The sequence below is a fragment of the Strigops habroptila genome, chromosome 1 (assembly GCF_004027225.2).
Source record: "Strigops habroptila isolate Jane chromosome 1, bStrHab1.2.pri, whole genome shotgun sequence".
NCBI classification, from domain to species: domain Eukaryota; kingdom Metazoa; phylum Chordata; class Aves; order Psittaciformes; family Psittacidae; genus Strigops; species Strigops habroptila.
Window position 1 is genome coordinate 132,750,245 of NC_044277.2, and position 20,604 is coordinate 132,770,848.

At 39.2% G+C, this 20,604-nt stretch overlaps 1 protein-coding gene across 5 annotated transcripts in view; it reads left to right on the top strand.

The window, feature by feature from the left end:
- The first annotated feature begins 11,806 nt into the window (after positions 1–11,806).
- Positions 11,807–20,604, top strand: part of TAX1BP1 (Tax1 binding protein 1) — a 56,574-nt gene continuing 47,776 nt past the window's right edge. For 2 of the 5 annotated variants that reach the window (XM_030508807.1, XM_030508830.1), the window contains exons 1-2: positions 11,807–11,913; positions 14,771–14,954. In XM_030508807.1, the coding sequence (XP_030364667.1) occupies positions 14,778–14,954 (177 nt within the window). In that variant the 5' untranslated portion in view covers positions 11,807–11,913; positions 14,771–14,777. Of the gene's footprint in view, positions 11,914–12,350; positions 12,607–14,770; positions 14,955–20,604 lie in introns of those variants that run through there. The other 3 variants (XM_030508821.1, XM_030508840.1, XM_030508814.1) reach the window with 2 other exon arrangements.

Genomic DNA, 20,604 nt, shown 5'->3' on the forward strand with positions numbered 1-20,604 from the left:
TAAAATTGTCTATAAAAATAAATTCATTAGCTATTTTAAAATATCTTGAAGTGCCAAAAAAGCTTTCCAGAAATCAGTGATTACACTGCAAACATGCCACAAAGGTGAACTGTTAACAAGTGTCCCTTTGCCAATGGTAGGAAGATTGCCAACATTTAATTGGCTTTAAAGTTTTGTTCTGTCAATGGTGTATTGTATCTTAAAAGCAGTAATGCCTACCTTATGATTTAGGCATGAAATAGGACCTCAAAATATCTGACTGATTATGGCAGGAAGGAACTGTTTTCTGAAGGAAACTTGCCAACCTACTTATTGCTCTAGTGTAGGTAGAGTTTGGTTTGCACAACACATCAAAAAGAACAGTATAAAAATTGTATATGAGAATGACAAGTAATAAACATATAACTGGTACGTATCTGTTTTCATTGGTAGATCTTATGTGCTTTATAAAAAAGAGTTGTAAGAACTGATCTTTTAGCTGCCAAACCCATTTAAATCGTCGTTGCTCCCCAAACCTAGGTATACCAGGAGCTCCCCCAGTCAGCCCTGTCAGTTCAATTGCTTTTTGGCAGCTTTCTATACTGAACCTGTGAAATGAGCAAGATCTGAAAAAAACCCAAAACACTGCTTTTGCCACAGCTACTCATCGCCATCCTTGCATTACAATTTAGGGCCCTCTCACGTATCCTGATATAACTTTTTAACACACATCTTTTCACTCATCTCTTTTACAGTCTGCTCCAACAAATGCTTGCACTGCTACATTGCTCCTCACTGTGGAGGCGCCGAATGGACCAAGCTGAAATGAGCGAGTGGGACAAAAAACTCTTAAATCAGCTCCTAAACTATTGGGTATTGGTAACGTAAAATCAAATTCTTGGTCATGGGAAGGCTAATGAGGTTCCCAGTGTCGTCCTACTCATCAGTGACAGAAAATGGAAAGAAAATGCAACTTTCTTGACTCTCATTATCATATAACCATGTCATACCCATTACCATTATTACCATATTCATTAAGCCACATTGCCTTGCTATTTTTAATGCATAGTTACCATATCATCCTGCTTTGTAAACTGCTGCTGACACATTTCTGTAGGATCTGAGAAATGTGGGGGAAAAGATAAAATACCTTTGTACTGCATGGTCCTGTATACCTTTTTCCCAGCTTGTTACATCATCAGAAACTTGTGTATACTTACCTACATCATACCCAATGGTGAATGCTTAGTGATGATGTAAATCTAGACCTTTGTGTTTAAGTGACTGAGGTTTATTTTCTTACCCTGTAAGAAGCATTGGTAGACCTTAGGTATGCTCCACGTTTGTGATGTTGTAACACGAATGCTAAAACATGAGAACTTGCCACAGCACTCATAATATAGAAAGCAGCTGCTGTTGATGTACTATAGAACATGCCTAAATCGTGTACTATAGTACATCAATAGGTAAGTAGTTTTCTACCTGTTGGTACATTGCACCCACTCTGTTCAGGGTATGTAAAAAACCATAAACAAACATGTAAATACACAGAAAATAATGTAAAGAAGGCTACTCTTCATTCTTGGTATTGAAAATGTGGCCATCTTAGTTTGCTTTAGAAGTCTCATATAAAAAGACAAAACAAAGAATCAAAAAACCCCCAACCCTACAACCACAGAATATTTATAGTATTTTTCATCAATTTGCATTTTCTTAGATTTAAGCATTTTTTTTCCCCTTGATAAGGAACCTCTGAAATCAAAGGGAAATATATGCACTGTGTCAAATTTAACTAAAGGTTCCTGGATTCACTTTCAGAGCTTGCCCCTGACTTTAACTCTAGTGACGCAGGATAATTTTTAATTTTCCATTACTTCTGGCAGATGTCCTTTTCAGGACGTGGCATTTTACAGTCTGGGTTGATAACTAAGCACAATTTTCACTGAATTTATTCAAAGTTACAGGCATATCACACCTATAAAATGGGACCTTCACTGCAGAATGATATTTAAATTCAACATTAACACTACTTAGTGTAGCCAAAAGAAACTACAGTGGATGCAACAGCACATTTGAGACTTGAGTCAAAATGTCCCGGCAGCCAAGTCAACAGTGTTTCATTCCTCCTTCTAACCTTTCATCTTGCACTTGCTGAGTTTACTTCTCTTCATTGGAGAGCTTTCATAATGTTTGTAAAATGTGATAAAAGTGCAGTGGAGCTGCTCAGGAATCCCTGAGCTGCAAATAGTTGGAGCTGGGAGAGCATTCCAGAGAGATATCCCTGCATATTTCCTCTCTGACTGGTTACTGCCAGACACAGACTACTGGGCTAGAGGGACCTTGACTGCAACATAGTATGACATTCTTCACTCTTGTAAATATTCGAGTTGGGGTTCTCAGGGCAGTGTTCATTTCCTAGCTGTGTGCACTTTGCTAGATAACTAACTGGAATGTATAAGCAGCAGAGCAAGTGGTTATTTTTGCTTACAGAAAAACCCCTTGTGTAATCTGAATGGCTTTATGTCTTGCTGAATTGTATGATATATTCTGAAGCAGTATGTTATTTAGTAATCAACCATGAACTCGGTATGTGCGATATTTGGAATGGCACATATACTTAAGGGGAAGCAAATTCCAGGCTTCTGTGGGAGTGTAGCATCCCAGGGAAACATAGAAACTTTGTTTTAGTATGACGATTTACTGTGTTGTCAGAAGCATTTGTACTATAGTTTGAAAAGTGGCTGCATCTAACTGGGACATCAGGTGAATGTTAGAATGGGCAGGTTACAGCGGGGTACCAGTGCATACGTGTTTGTACTAATTGATACCAAGTTCAGTTAAGTACTGGAGGTTTTGCCCTCTTTTTGGCTCTGACAAATCCCATTAGGATGTTTAGGCTAGACTGTACTGACTGGGTTTCTCGGAAGAGCTGAAAAGATTCAAGTCTCTATTTCCTGGAAGAATTTAATCATTCCCTTCAAGTTTGCTTCAAAATGTCATCCAAGTAGAATGGGTGGGATTTTGAAGCTTTATGTAGCTGAATTTGATGGATAATACTGTGGATTTCCTAAAGTCCCTGAAGAGATTTAATCCAAAGAACCAATCTTTTTAATGACAGCATTTTGCTAAATAAAATGTGTTGCAGTTCTGGTCATGAGCGACTTCAATCACTGCTATCTTTTACAAATAAGTAGGATGTTGTATGTGGGTGACTGCATATAGGTTGTACCATGAACAATATAGAGCTGTTCCATTTGGAGAATTCACACAAACAAATTAAAGTGTAAGGGCCTGTATAGCATCCCATAGCACTTTGGGATTGTATTTTAACTAAAATATATGTATTAAGATTATTTTAATGGATTTAGAATCTGTCAATATTTATGTACAATAGCATATTTTTACATGTTTATTTCACATGACATAGAAATGCAAAGAGAAGGATGACTTTTGTTGAGATTTAGGTGAGCAGCTTTTGTAAAAGCAGCTGAAGAAGGAGGCAATTTCCAAAGGAAGCATTGTTACATATGATAAACATTTGGTATCAGTCATGGTCATTTTATTTTTACTTCTATCTGCAATGCACTACATATAGAGCATACTGATTAGTCTGGGAATTGCACAAAACTGTCACTCAATGCCCTTCTGCCACTTACGGGGTAAAGAAAGTTAACATGGTAGGGCAACAGGGAAAAGCAATGTGGGAAAGCTATGTGGTAAGGAAAAAAAGGGGGGAAATGCAGTAATTTGCTTTACTAAAATAAGGCTAACATTTTGTAAATGTACAACTTAGTGAAGTTAAAAAGTAATTTGATTTTTATTGTCTGAGCTGGGAGATAATGCAAGAGCTTACATTATACACAGAGAGATGGTTTTTTACACTAGAAGTAACCAGTTAAATCTAATTAAGAAATACATTTAAGAGTTTCCCCTAAAAGCACATAATACTAAACTAAAACATGGCTGTGATTTTAAGCCTAATGTTACCAGTAATAATCATTAGTACCACTAGTAATAATAAAAATAACAATAGCAATAGCGCAATACCACCACTAATAGCAAATGAATTTACTGAGGACACCTTAAATATAACTAAATATAACTGAAATGCAAGTCTGGTCTGTTTTGCCTGCCTTTTGATATCTGACCAATTCTAGGAAAAGATGCACAAGAAAAAACACAATGACTAGCTTCCAAAATCCAGAGTTGCTGATTTAGGAAAAGCAGTTTTCTAAGTCAGACTTCCTCATTATTATTATTATTTTGTAAAATTGACATAGCGTGCCTGCTCAGGTATACAAACTGGTGCTTTGATTTACAAATAAGATGAAATAAAAAATATTTTCCATGACAGATTTGTTTGAAAGAAAAATACTTTTCGAATGGTTTATTCCCTTCCCCGCCCCCCCCAATAACACATTATCTTCATTGAACATGAAATCAAACCTTGGTTTGTTACTACTAAAAATGAACATAAATATACTGTTATCACTAGAGTAATATAATCCTATTATCATTTTATTAGATAAGAGTGACAATTTTGTGTTTGTAATAGCCTCCAGAGATACAATAAATCTAGCAGGGGAATGTCAGCCTGGTCCAAGACAGATTGAATGTAGAGAACTGGAATATAGTTCCCAGTAAACAAACACTTTGAGGTCAGGAGGTTGTACTTGCTCAGCTGTTCTTCATAAGCCATACTGGAAATAACTTTCATACCATCACCGAGTATATTTCATGCTACCTAATAATAGTGAGGGCCAAGTACAGTTGTGATATAAATGATTCCTAAGTGAATTATTGAGTGTAAAGTGATCAAAAAGCAATATGTAAATGGCAAATCAGGATGATGTTAGACTCCAACAGGTGCAATTCATAAGATCTGTTCTTTTGTGGGGAAAAAAAATCATCCCACCTGGAAGCTTGTGCAAATTCCTGTTGAAAAATTAGCCGTTTTGGCCCCAGCAACCCTGAGATTAATACAACAAAAACTGGGGCTAACTGTGTTTGAATTTAGAAGAGGACTAGGAAGAATGAGAGTCAATGAACTCTCACTTGGTGTTTGACTAATTGCAGCAGAATGTGGACCACAAGTCGAGAAAGGTCTGGGAAGGAGAAAGAGAACTAGAGATCAAATTTGGTTTTGGCATCTCTTCTAACAGAGAGAAAAATGTCTGGATTCTGGGAATGCTAAAATAAATATATATGTATCAATGTGCGGTTTATTGTGGGTAAAGTTCTCAAAAACTGCTAAGATAACTAAGTGGTTTTTAGACTCATACATCTCTACCACCCAATTTTCAGGAAAAGCTGCAGCTGCACTACTTACAGTCAGTATTAGTAACAGATACTGTTGACAAGCTCAGTCAGGTCTCAGTGGTAGCATTTAAGCAGGCAATTTCACGATGACTTAAAAAGTCTCCTTCAGCACAAACATGGTATATTCAAAATATGCAGATATACAGACCAAATGCTGCCCACTGACATATTCTGGTGGAGATAACAGAAATACACACTGTAAAAACAGATTTTAATCATGGTGTTTGTGTACAAAACACTTACTACAGGCCCAACAGATCCTTTGCCATGTGGTGAACTAAAGCCATATGTCATGGCTGTGACATTACTGTGCTTTTAAAAGAGTTGTTACCCATGGTAATAATGTAAATTATAGTTTGATTGAAAGATTCCAGTTCTAAAACACAACAACACACAACCACACTTTGGACAATATTGCTAATTTTGCTACCTTATAATGTAAAATATTTATGAGCAAAAGAGAAAGCCATTTATTAAATATGTTTCTTTTTGTACAAGTTGTAGAAATGTAAGCATTGCAGTAGTCTGCCTTTTAAAAATATTCCTTACACATGGAAATTCATTTCTGAAATAAGAAAAAGTATGGAAGTTTAAAAAACAATGATAGGATATGTGTGGTAAAAATATAATTTGCATTTCTAAGTGGTGCCGATCAAATAAAATCAGAAGACTGCATTACTTTTGGTATGTAAATTTGCACAGCAAATCCAATTTATTCTTCTCTGTACAATGTTAATAGAATGGAATAACAAATAATCAGGGGGACGAATTAAAGACTTATTTTAATTTTAGCTCTGTGCTTCCTAGTAATTGATTTGTACATAATGTATGTAACAATATGGTTATTATTTTTTCATAGAATTTAAGAACTCATAATGTAGGAGTTTCAGAATGCGAGCAGTAGGAGAAGGTGGGAACCTATTCTCAAGATGTGTTGCCTGAGACATTTTCTGTGCAAAGAGCAACACAAGAAGTTCAGACCCCTCTCCAAGCTGAATAGGGGGCTATAGATAAAAGCAGTATGAGTTGCTCTCTGTCTTAAGTCCCAGGCCAGGCACAACCTCTTACAAGTGCGCTGCATGACCCGATAGCTCTTCTCCTGGGTGCCAAGTCACTCATGAGCACAAACTCCTGCATCAGTGAGGTGGTACCAGCCTCAGCAAGGAACTGTGGAGCAGCACCAAGCTCCCGAGTTTGAGCACTGTGCTCAGGGAGCCACGGAGCAAGAAAAGTAAAGCGGTGGAGACACAAGATCTGCTAGAGCCAGGATAGGGGAGGAGGAGACAGCATTAGCATGAGGACTCAGACATCTTTAGATCCTTTGAGAAAAATACGTACCATTATGAGAAAATAGGAAACCTGCCAACTGCTTGCAGATACAGTATACAGACACTTCTGTGCTCTGTCAGCGGTGGCAGCAGTTCTGGAGGGGGACCCAGAAGGGGATACAAGAAGCATGCCGTAGGTAGCTATGGAAAGTGTCTTTATACTTTCAATCCCTCAGGGTTAAGCACTGTGCCCTGAGGTACAAGAACTTTGAAATCTCATTGCTTGTTTGTTTCCTGCCACATGCAGTTTTCCTGCCTCTGAAAACAAAATGTTGGTCATTTGGGAGCTTCCTATTACTTTCAGATATCAAAGATAAAAGGCTGGGAGAAACAGTAAATCTACCAAAGCATACCAAACAAAGGTATTTACCTGTCCTATATCTGCTAAGATTTAAGTGACACCTACTCAGTGGTCATTTACATGCAGTTCTCTGTATGCCACTAAGAGGTATGCTAGAAGGAAAAAAAAACCTTGCAAACATCATAAATAAGAAATGAAACACTCCCCCAGACCTGGGTCTCCAGTGCACATATATTAATTACACACCAGAGAGTAAAGCCTCAGTATGTGCAAGCATTTAATTCATTATTGGCATTTATTAAAAACATTCCTTTTCACTTTAACAATACAATAACCCAACAGTGAAATAACAGCAATTCAAATGCGGTCATTTACAGACATGTGGTTTCGTGTGCCCATTGTACAGTGTGGTGCTGCCAAGTCTCACACCTTAAGAGTAAGCTCTTGCTCTCTCCTCTGTCACACACGTACATGCACACACATACAAAATTTACATGTCTGCTCTCACCTATACTCTTTTGGGAAAACCCACAAATTTCATCAATCTCACTCATACAGATTTAAAAATCCTGGCAGCTTTTGAATAGTTTTTCTTCATCAGCTGCAATTAAGTGTTGGAAAAGAAATCCAAAATATACAGGAGAGACTTTCTCCTTAATAGGAAATGTTAGCAATAGTATGTGATTTCTAATATGTTCCAAAGTTTTGCCACACCATCTTACTGGAAGGCAAAGCCTGCATGCCCTGTGATTAGATTTCCTTAAACGCTGGGCAATTCAGTGTTGTCAGCCGTAATATAGAACATTATTTATAACTATTTAACTGTTTTAAGAGTATAGTTAATAGCTTTCTGTAACATGATCTTAAAGAAGTTGATTAAGTGTGCTTTACAATGTGACCAGAAAGAGCTTCCGATTAGTGACATCAATATATATATTTTACATCTCACATGGCCCATACTTTTAAAAGTTGGGAGTGTTGAAATAGGAGTCAAACCAAAATGAAGTCAAATCATTAGAACTGAAGCATTTCCTTACCACACTTCATCAATATCATCATGTCACGCCAATAGATTGAATATCCACAACATAAAGTACCTTTCTCTGGTAATAAAATCTAGAAACATATATTTTTTCTGTCACTCATACAAAGCAAAGATGGGCCTCGAGGGGAGAATTCAGGGCTGGGTCCAAAACTCATCATGGCTTTGGTTCAGGCTGTAACACAGAAATTCAACAGAAAAAATGTTAGGTTCTGGATCTGAATAAAAGTTCAAATATATGCAAGGTTAAGCTGATGTGATGGGGACCCATTTCTAATTTTGAGGCTATAAATTGCCAAAGGAGCTCACAGGTTTAAAAAGATAGTGTAGCTATGAAAATAGTAAGTGTTTTCCAAACATGCAAGAGTCTGTTCCCTGGGAGCCCACAATTGCCCCACACTTCCTTTTGCAATTCTGGTTAGCTGCTTACAGTTCTTATTCCTTGTTCATCTCATGCTTGAACAGGGACTAGTCTCATCCTGGCAAAAAAAGACTTCGTATAATTACAAAGCAGGAGATTTTTACATCCCAAACTGAATTTCAAACTTGTTTGGAATCTAGTAATATTCAAATCCATTTACTGCGTTCACATACATTTTTAAACTTATTAAATCTCTCTATCAAAAGCACAATTGTATTTTGCCATTGTATAGTTGTCCTCATATTTATGCACTTCAGATATTGAGACACTAAGAAAAGGGCTCTGCCAGCTTTTTATTTCCAAATAAACGCTCTGGTGCAATGTATTTGACATACACTCTTTGGGAATTCTACATACAGACACAAAAAGACAGGGAACTGATTTTTTTCAGCCTGGAGAAAGCCACAGGGAGACCATATTTCTATCTACAACCAGCTAAGCAGAGGCTGTAGAAAAGATGGAACCAAACTCTTTTTAGAGGTGCAGGGTGAAAGGACAAGAGGCAAGAGACAAAATTAGAACATGGGAAATTCAAATCTGATCTAAAGAAACTTTTTCTAAAATTGGAGTTTTTAACCACTGGAAGAGGTCTTCTAAGTGACAGTGGAATCTCCATCCCTTGAGACATCCAAAACATGGGTGGGCAAGGCCCTGAGCAGCATGTTCTCCTTTGACCTGCTCTAGAGAGGTCCCTTGCAGCTTCCATGCTTCTAATTCTGTGACAAGGGAGAATTGCATGAAAAAGATACTTGACATTCAACATTTTTTTCCTTAAAAAAACACCCAAATATTGGCTAAACACCAGTAGTACATGCTTAGAGTACAGTTTTGATATACATGAGAAGTATACCATTTTTTGTAAAATACTGGCTTGAATGAAAACAGTTTCCTGCTACTGCAATCAGTGGGGTTGGAAAGGTGAAAATCAGGTCAGAAGCAGATGGGATCATTGCCATCACACCTGTAATAAACTTTTCTAATTGAATTAATGTGTTAGTGTTAGAGAGTCTCACAAGACTAGGGATTCACTACAAATGCTGATACCAAACTTCTTTTTTTATTTTACAATTTTACATGTTTTTTGGAGAATGTAGGCAAAGATAGAAGAATAGTGGTGGTTTTTTTTTCTATTCAAGAGCAAGTTTTCCAAAAGATTTATATCACATGGATGAATTTCACGAGATAATATCTCATGATGCCTGCCTAGAAAATCCAGACTGATTAAGGCACTCAGCTATTAGTTCTCAGAGCAAGTGCAATTTTCACCAGTTCCAATCACATTTTTCTTGATTCAAATCTTTGTACCAGTACAAGCATATTGATTGTTGATCCTGGAATCACAGTGCACAGCTTGTCCATTTGGGCGAAGTCTTTCATTTCTCAAAGGGACAATAACAAAATGAGAAAAGGCTCTGCACCATTTTCTGAAGCATAGCTATGAATTCTGGAGGGCTAAGACCGATATCTAAACTTAGGATACAAATACACACATGAGAACACTTGGTAAATCACACATTTATTCCAGTAAGAAATGTTCTTCAGTAACTGAAATATTTTAACGTTATCTATATTATAACCACTATATATATGTGGTTAAGACATAGAGTTTAAAAATCATTTTTTCTTGAAAATTGTTGACATAAATACAAGAAAAGACAAGATTATTCTTCTTTGTCCTAATATTTATGCAGTATATATGACAACTAGCGTATGTAGTTTGTTTTACATCTTACATAGACATTAAGCAATAGAAATAATTAAATACTGAATTACAACTAAACCATAACTAACTCTTTTGACGGAATAAATATTTATGAACTGAGTATGGAAATACCTCAGGTTTCTTAAAAAACTCAGAACTGGCAACAATTATTTTTTAAAAAAATATGAAACAGTTTTTTTCCAGGCATTCGCTGTAAAAACCTTCTTAGTGGCCAATGAACATCTTTATTTCAAACTTCTCTTTATATTCCCATAAACCAGCATTATCATGGTGTTAAATGAAAGCAAAACTACTTAGTCTAACCAGCATTGATACTGCCCAGCTAGTGACTGTAACCCCCAACTTCTTCCCAAGTCCCATCTCATGTGAGAACAGTGTCTTGTGACTCTTTAAGACAGCATTTTATCATGTCATACAGAGCAAAGAGCAGCGAGGTGAAGAAATGGAGGATAGAGACAAGAGGAAATAGCTCTCCCCACCTCTCTAGAAACATTCATTGCTTTTCTAATTAAGGTACTAGTTACATTTTTACTACAAAAATTGATCTGGTCTTACAGGAGAGAGTGTTGCACATACACTTCTTGCATCTTCTAAAATGATCTACTAGTACAATGCAGGGAATTTATTGCTTTCCAGGGAAAATGAGATATATGGGTGATATAAGAGATTATTCATTGTGTATAGGATGCGAAGGATTACTTAGTAACCCGTGATACACATGAAGACGTAAGGTTGTTTTCAGAAACAAGAAGCACAAATCAGAAGCAAGTACAATGAATAACCTTAATTTACTTTAAAGGACAATTTCTCTGCTCCAGCTTGGTTTCATTTCTGCTAGGACTGACCATGAAAAGCTGGTGAACTTGTCAAAAACCTAAGTCAAGTATTCTAATAATTAATTCTGTAATATTCTATAATATTATTCTAATAATATTATGTCTCTCCACATAACCTGTTTATTGAGATTATATATGGAAACATTTGATGAACAGCAGTAGCAGAGAGGTAAATGGGATCTTGAAGGCAGTTTGTGGTAGCATCCAAGGCTGGGTGTACTGGGAGAAGTCCCGCATACCACCAACAGTTACTCATCACTGGTGTTACTCAATCCCAACACTTTGGTACACGATCTATGACTCGACTTTGGATAAAAATCAAGTCGAGTCAGTGTATTTACGAGGTAGTGTGCTCTCATTGCGATCTACCAACGTATCCAAGCAGGAAAACTGTGTGTAAACATTTATGGTCACTCTTATCTCACCTCTGCGTCAGCTTGGGAAGACCTGCAAAGGCTGCGAGATTAATGGTGGTGACTTATGAGCTGCGAGCACGCCTGTGTTCTTGGACCAAGGGGAGATGATTTGTCCCTGCTCACGGCAAGGGGGTTCGAACTAAATGATCTCTAAGTTTCCTTCCAACCCAAACCGTTCTATGATTAAATTAGGGTATTACAGAAGTAACGCTGTAATAACGGACATGAAGGGAGGTCACTGTGGTAGGGGGCTGGTGCACTTTATGGCGGTAACAGCTGCCCGGCTCCGCACACGCTGGGACCGCAGCACCCCTCAGGCCCTCCTGCCTCCCCTGAAAGCGTGTGGCTGTCGGCGAGCGCGAACGCCTTGAGGAGCCTCAGTCGGGGCGGCCCTACCCAGCTCACCCGCCCGGCTCCGGCTCCGGCTCCGAGGGCCCGCCCCGACGCAGGCAGGGCCGGGCTGGAAGTGACGCGGGCGGGCGGGGCTGTGCGGTGCTGATGGTGGAGGCCCCATGTTGATGTCCCCGGCGTCCTCCGTGTCTGCCTAGGTAAGGGGCCCTCCCCGTCCCAGGCCTGGCTGGGTGGGACGGGCAGGCCGAGCACCCCCTTTCCTGCCCTTCTCCGGCGGTCCCTGGGGCGGGCGGGACCGTTAGGCCGCGGGCCTCAGTTCTGCGCCACTGGGAAGCCGCCTCTCCCGCCCGGCTCCCAGTTGGCTTGGGCCGGCCGTAGTCGAGAGGGGAGAAAGGAGGGAGCGGCGGTGCTGTGGGAGGCGGCGGGGCTGCCCTCCCCCGCCGTGGCGGCGAGCGCACTGCGAAGGCCCGGAGCAGAGGTGATCCGCGGCGGGCAGGTGAGGCCGCGCCGGCCGCTGCGGAGCGGGGCTGGGAGTAGGGAAGGGGCGGGAGGCGGCAGGGCCTCAGCCGGCCCCGCGGAGCGGGGAGAAGCAGCGCAGGCAGGGCCGGGAGTGTCAGGTGCGCCCCGTCCCGCCGGGGCCGCAGCTGGAGGAGCTGGCTGGGGCGGCGCGGCTCGTCCTGTCCTGCTTTCGTTTTTCCTGCCCGACGAGCTTTTCCTCCTCCCCTCCTTTGCGGCGCATAAAAGTAAACGCGTCCATCAGCCTCCCCGAGGGAATCGCTCGTTATGTCAGTAACGAAGCCGAATCGTAGCTCTTTCTCCTCCTGTTTCCCAACCGGGAGCTGTGAGCTAAGTGAGCAAGCACCCAGCATCCCCTAAACTACCCTTGAACTGTAAGTAGATCACAGCTTCACCTAAGCCCCGGGGATTTTCCTGTCGGGGAACAGTAATCCCAGATGATTCTGCCGGTCTGCACAAGTTCATATTAGTGAATAGTTCTGCTTTGGGCTTGGAAACCAGCCTCCTTTTACTGGTTTCACTAAGGCTAGCACTCAGCTGTGGTAACTGGCAACTAGTGTGCAGAAAGGAATGTTTGGGGTTTTTTTTTTTTGGTGGCTTGTCGGTCGTGGGTGTTTTTTTTTGGTTTTTTTGGAAGTTTTGTAATACCTTCTTAGAATAAGCTATCCATTTTAAAAAATACTCCTAGTGAAATAAGTTAAATTCAGTTGGTTTTGTTATTAATGCTTTATTTACTCTTTTTATACCTACTGTGGGTAATGAAAACTGAAGCTGTCTGTTTCATGTCAATATTTGGCTTCAGGTACTACTAAATTATTAAAAATGAAAAAAAGCTATTGTATTCTAGAATTGTAGAAACTGCTGCTTCATACCAATTATAGTTCAGAGCTGAGTGGAGAGATGTCTTAAATGTAATCCTCTGTTTTGAGAGGTGTGGGAGTTTTCAGGGTTTTACTGTGCTGTAACATTTCCTACACTCTTCTGGACTCTGAAGCTAGGTAACAGATGGGATTTATGTGTACCCTATTATCTCTAAAAATCTGTCTTTTGATTGTTACTCTATTTCTTGCTTATGTAATTTCTTGGTTTTGTCCTTTATATATGTTAATCTTTACAACCTTGGCATTTTGTCCTGTTGTTGGTGGCGTTCAGGGTACAAAACTGCTTTCATTTAACATCTGATACATCAAAGTAATATAATGGCTGCCCATATGTACTTCATGTGTTACACAAAATTGGGTAGTAATAAGCTGAAAACATTGAGGGCCTAAACCTTACTTACCTTTCCTTTGTTTTGAATGATGTATACCTGTTTATTTCAGAGTGCATTTTATTTCAGAAAATAGGAGTTCTTTGCTACTTGTTTTTTAACCGGTGAAAAGAAATTTTAAAAGGCTATAGGAAATACATGGACAGCCTTTAATCTTTGAACTTATTGAGGCTTGCAGTGGCCTGTCCCTTTTTGGGATTGGTTTTCATGTGTATCTTTCAATGGAAATTATTTATTATGTCACACACTTGGCAGTTCCCTCATTCAAGGTGTGAATTTACTTGGTCAGTATAAAATTACTTTTAATAGTAGTTGCAAGAATAGGATGGCTCATCTTTCTAGAAACGTATTAGATGTATAAGGCCCCGATTCTCCTAGTATCAAACACGTTAACAAACTTGTGATTATACGTTGAAATCAGACACTTGAAACTTCTCAGTTGCCCATCTCATATTTTTGGCAGATATTGCTGAATCCAGGGACGTTCTTGTTCTGCTTGTGAAGCATTTTGTGTTGCTGTAATTTTTAGCGCTATGTATCTGGAATGAGGTGGTGAATGGAAAGCATGATTAAAAGCTTTTGCAGCCTGACTGATTAGTGTTAATCCGTCAAACTGCATGCATACCTAAATGTTCCCACTATAATGAAGTCCATTGTTACGGTAAGGCAGCTAAACATGCAGGGCTGGGAGCATATGTGTTACAGTGAGAACAGTAAAAGATGCCCACAGACTGGTAAACAGAGGCAAGAGAACTCTTTTAAAGAAGAAAGAAACCCCTCTTATTGAGAGGGGAAGAAAAACTTCATCTATAAAAATGTTGTGAGAAGCACTAAGCGGTATAGATTCTGAGAAAGGTTCAAGGTAGGGAAACTGGAGCTTTATTTCTCCTTCCCTGCCACTTCCAGAAGCATCAAGAATATTTAATTAAGTTAGAGCCCTGCTTTGTTTTCACACCACTGCTTTAATTTCCCACTTTCTGCCACTGTATCTGAGATATAATACTGGAGGCATTCAGCTAAGCAGTGCTTTCTCTGCATCTTGATGTCATTGCTGAAATGACTGCCCTTTCATTCTGAGAGGTCATTGTTTTGGAGCGATGCTGAGGTAAGTGCACTTCGAAGGACTTGGTCTATAGCTATCTGTTTTCACAACAGAGGAACTAATTGTTAGGTTTCTCTGTCTTGTGTATTTCAAATAGATTAATTTTTGTAACTTAACTCATTTTCCCACTATATTGAAGTAATCAACTTCTACAATTTTGTTACAGATCAATCATGTCATCCTTTCAAGAAGTTCCATCTTCAGCTAACACTTTGCAGACTTCCAATTTTGCACATGTGATTTTTCAAAATGTGGCAAAAAGTTACCTTCCGAACACGCACCTTGAATGTCACTACACGCTGACCCAGTTTATCCATCCTCATCAGAAAGACTGGGTTGGTATTTTCAAGGTAAGTCAAGCTTGTTCTCTTGCTGTTTCTCAAATGTTTACTGTCTTCTCTCTTATCAGTTAAAAAGAATTGAAAAAACCCCAAACCAGTAAAAGCTCTCTCATAAAATGAAGTGCATCATCACTTAAGCAGTGTATTGTATTCCTGCTGTTAGACTGTGAGCTTTTGTAACAAAGCTCAAAACAGAGATCAAAACTAGAGGAATGAGTACACTTTAAGGCTGCTGAAGTAAAGGGAAGATGTCATGCAGTGGTGTTGTGCGGAGTTAAATGGAGATGATTTGGGAAGATATGTGGGCACAGACTGACATTGAGAACAGGACTATATGAAGAGTGTGAGCTGCAGTAAGAGTGAAATATGTGTGGAAGGAACAAAAGCTAATCTGGAGGTATCCTGACATAGGTCCCTGACTCATTTTTTGTTGCTAGAACAGGCTGAACAGTATAGATGACTAAAATTATTCAAAACAGACCCTTGAAAAAAGGGTGAGGGATAAGGCCACATCTAAGTTATTTGGAGTTATTTGTAAAGGTTAATAAAGCTTCATTTATGGGAATACAAACTGCTTAATTCTTAGAACTGCTTCTATGTTTCTTTGTCAGTATAGCTCCTAGTAGATGATGCTTAAATTCTTTACTTGAATGGTTAATAGAAGTTTTGATTTGGGCTTTAAAGAAGTGATGCTTTGGTAGTGGGGAAGGGAGAGAGGTAATGGACTATCTCAGTACTGGAGGACCTTTCTCTTTAGAAATGTCTGCAGTTTTAAGAATGTAAGTGTTTGACTTCATTGTAATCTGCAGGTTACCAATGGATTCTTAGTCTCTTCAAGATAAATTACTTTTCTGCAAAGTAGAAGTACTCTATTCTACATAACAAAGCAGAAGCATTTTCAATGCTATGTGCAATGACTGCAGTCAGTAAATTGTGCGAGGGAGGCTTTAACTCACAAACAGGCACATTGGTGGGAAGTTTTAAAAAATGTGTGGATATATATCTTGATTATCTGCAAAAGTTTGACAAATAGTGTGAGCACACTTGAATGTTAATGGCATTAATGAAACTTAAAGTTCTGATGAAGAATTTTTTTTAATGAGGGTGTTCATATTGCGCATAAGCATTTTGAAATTATTTAAGTTGAGAAGTAAATATTGTGGCTTTGTTTATGTCAGTGAGGGAGGCAGTCAGGACCCTAAAAATACTAATTAGGGAAACTTAAGAGCATGAAGCAGTTTTTCAGTGGCTATATGAAATGCTATATACAGTGGGCATGTATCTTTGATTTAATCTTGGCTGTAATGATGGATTTCTTAAACTACTGAGGAATGAGTTTTTATTCTACTTTAGCAGTGGCAGGTAATGCAGCTTTGGCAATTATTTGAGGGTCATACTGAGCTGGCATAAGGTAGTACTACTGCTGAAAGAAACACTTTTTATGCAGGGTGGCTTATTTCCTGTGCTTCCTCTTCTTTACGTGAAACAAGTTCTTGTATGACAAATCAAATCAGGGAATTGATTGAGGTTAAGACCAGCATTTTGGAACTGGATGTTTTGGGGTTTTTCTTAGATGGAGTTCCCCAACTGAATTTCCAGTTCACCTAAATCTTGTCATCAGAGGGGAAGGAAGCACTGTGAGATGCAGAAAGGATGAAAATTGTTTTCTTTTTGTGATGATGTCAGCTTATCCTGAGTAAGCATTATGAATATACTGTCTTAGTATAGTTATAGTACAGTGAGTTAGATGGAGCCAGATGTTGAACTGTACCTGTGTCTGCAAATGTGTATGTGTATGAGTAATGTTTACAGTAAACTGAACTGTGAAAATGTAGTCTTGGGATAGACAATAGACAGAAGTTGTACTATACTGTCATCTGAGTGTAAAAATGGGTGGCTTCTAGAGAACTGATTGTTTGTGGACAATCAACAAACCACCTGGAGGTGGTTGGAAAGCTGATGAAACAAGCATGGGTTTTATCATTTATCTTGGGTGTGATGCATGTTTAGTAAAGTGATTTTCAGCACCTACCAAAAAAAAGAAAAAAGAAAAAAGAAAGTAAAAAGAGAAAAATTGTGAGAATGGTAATTAACGGCTTCTGTGTTGGCCTAGCATGCAAGGAAAGGCTTCCATGAAAGAGCTCAAAGCGCTGATTCACTGACTATTCATGTAGAGGGAATAGAAGTCCACCTTGTTTTTTCTGAGGTGAAAAAATTGCTTAGAAAACAAACCTGTTTAACTTGGTGTCATTTAGCCTTTGCCTGGAATTGCACAGAAAGTGACTAGTGTTGTAATAGTGAATGCTGAACTGAGGGAAAAGGCATCTAGTTTAAAAACAAACAAAAAACTTCCAGCCAAAAAAAAGCAGTGGTAATTCCTGATTAGTATAAAAAATAAGTATGGAACAATTGATTCCCTCTCCGGCCCCTTTTGCCTCTTTTCCCCTGGTGAACATTGTGTTGTTTTTGGTTCTGATGTTGACTTACGTTCCATTTTAAGGGGCAGTGACTTCAACTGTATTCTGTCCTGTGTTTGCTTAACTGGTTAGCTAAGTAATTTTTATTGAACTAAACAAAATCGATAGGTACTTTTTTAAAGTGAAGACTTTTATTTAGGTTGCAAGTCTAAGTGCCTTTCTTGAGCAGTAGTGATGTCTTGAGTAGATACAGATTATTTGTATCCTTATATTATCCTGTTTGTTTTGATAGTCCAGCTTCTTGTGCAGCTGCACAGTGAAATGGATCAGGGAAGTGATCTGCCAGAAAAACACAGCTCCTGCTCCCCTAGTTTTTACCACCTTACTTCACAACTGGTTTGGTTCCTCAGCTTGATCACTGTGGTGCAGTGGGCAACTCTGCTGGCATCACTGTGATGAAAACAAGGGAGCTAGGAAGGTGTGTGTGTGAGAAAGGCAACACCTACTTTATTGGCGTGGCTGCTTTAATGTGGAATGACAATTAAGGCTTCTTCAAATCTTTTGAGGATTGCGTTCTGAAGAGCAGTTTTTAAGGGTTTGGTTCATCAGTTTGTTTCCTTTGTAAATGGAGCTAATAGTTCCAGGAGCGAAACCCAGTTTCATATACTGACTCTTAATTTCTAGTTTATGAGTTTCAAAATGTTTCTGTAGTATGTACTACATGTATAATAGAATCTTTTTATTCCATGTACATTTGCATTTGTGATTGTTGTAGTTGCTGTTAGTGTTGCGCAGCTTAGATAGAAAAGGTGATGAAGGAAATGGAATCCTTCATCGAAGCCATAAATTGCTTATAAGAGTTTCTTTCTGTGTGTCTTACTGTGGTTATTTATTCAGTTATGTATTTTTTACAGAACTTCATTTTCTTATCATTATTTCAGTCTTTTCCACCTTGTATACATTATTTTTTCACTTGGTAGACTTAATGGATTCATTTTTTTCCTCCTCACTGAGAATGTTTCCAGTTTTCTGTGCCTACTTAGTATTCCACTTTCATCACTGACTATTTTGTACTATGAAAAGATACTGGCTTTAATGGAAGGTACCACAGCAGATTCCTTCATGTTTGCAGTTGTTTATGCACAGATATCTTCTCAAGGATATTTTACAACGCAGCTTAAAATAAGGAGCTAAGGCAAGACAAAATACTGCCTGTTTTCCATCACGAGCATCAAGAAGGTCTTTTTGGGAGGTAGAATAGGTTTAGAACTTCAGACCTGAGCTAGGGATTTGTGGCATACAGCATTATGGCAAAGAACTAAATAAATCAACAAATAAGTAGCAATTATTCTAAAACTTAAGATTCTACCAACTTCTCTGCGCTTGCTGTAAATGAAATGGTTTTGTTGTGCCCTGCGTGATTTAAGTTGCTAAATGCTGTGAGCATAAGGCACGTCGTGGTGGTGATGGCCGTAGGTTTAAAACTGTTCCCAAGAAAGTAATTATTTTTTCTACTGTGTCCTGGGCTGCATCACCAGCAGCGTGACCAGCAGTTTGAGGGAGGTGATTCTCCTCTTCTACTCTGCTCTCGTGAGACCCCACCTGCAGTCCCACTTTCAGTTCTGGGGCCCACAGCACAAGAGGGACATGGACCTGCTCGAGTGAGTTCAGAGGAGGCCTTGAAGACCATCAGAGGGCTCATGCACCTCTGCTGTGAAGGCGGGCTGAAAGCGTTGATGCTTGTTCAGCCTGGAGAAGAAAAGGCTCAGGAGAGATCTTAGGGCAGCTTCCAGTGCCTAAAGGGGACCTAAAGAAATCTGGAGAAGGACTTTTTACAAGGGCATGTAAGAACAGGACAAGGGGTAATGTCTTTAAACTGAAAGAGGGGAGATGTAGATTAGATATTAGGAAAAAAATTCTTCCCTGTGAGGGTGGTGAGTCGCTGGCACAGGTTGCCCAGAGAAGCTGTGGCTGCCCCATCCCTGGCAGTGTTAAAGGCCAGGCTGGATGGGGCTTGGAGCAATGTGGTGTAGAGGAAGGTGTCCCTGCCTGTGGCAGGGGGTAGGAAGTGGATGGTCTTTAAGGTCCCTTCCAATCTTAACCATTCTCTGATTCCATGATTCTGAATTTTTTTTGTTTAGAAAAATGCAAACCCAGAGTTCATAAACTGAAAGGGCAATGTTGAATACAGGAGAATTATTTTGGATATACTAGTTTTCTTACAAACGAGGTGTATCTAAACAAATATTCTACTTTTGGGATTGGACTTTGGCAAAAGCTTGGAGGGGTGGGAAGTGTAATAATGAATGTGATGTTACCATTCACAACAGAAGTTCTGAATATGCAGTGCTTTTATTCTTTTTGTATATATTCATCTTTTTTTTTCTTCCTTGTCCCCTATAGGAGGCTTAAAACCAAGTTTTGGCTTTGTCTTCAAATCTGTTGTCTTTTATTGCTGCTGTTTTTGCTTTTCTGACATTCTGGAGGTTCATGTGTAATCAAGTGCCAAAAGATCTCAATCAGTTATGTCCTTGCTTGTTACTAAGGAAAAAAAAAGAAGGCAGTTTTACAGATAAGTACTGGTCTAGTACTTGGCATAGGCATCCTGAGCTTGAGTCCCTCCTCATGCAGTTTTATAGGAACTAGAACTTGAGATCAGCTTTCCCTTTGGTGAGGATTTCTGTGCAGAAGAACTGCACAGTCAGAGGGGAGAAGGCTTGTCATTCTTGATCGATTTCACAGGAGATCTGTACTTCAGAATGATTGCAGACCAGTGTCCCCTCTTTATTTTTCTCTGCTTATCTCTGGTCAAAACCTGGAGAGGCCTTTAGACTAATCCAAGTCTAAAACTTAGAAATGGGGAAAAATAATTAATATGTGCACTACATCTGGTTGAAAAAAGGGTCTGTCTGGTAGGTAGGCCTAATCTCCAGATGGGGAAATCTACGTCTTGTGACTTTCATTTCACAATAAAGTGAAATAATCATATGGCCATGTGATTTTTTTTTTTTTTTTTTTTTTTTTTTTTTTTTTCCATTATTAGTGCATAATGTCCAGATTTGTGGAAGTGTTTGCAAAACCTGCTTGGCTTTTAGGCAGCAGTGCTTACCCCTCTGTCTAGGGCATATGTGTGCAAATAGGTCTGTCATATGTTCAGTATACAGGGGAGGCAGGTTTACTACATCTCAAAGGCACAAGGAAAGAATGTTACGGGCATACTAAAGATAGCAGTTAAAGAGAGT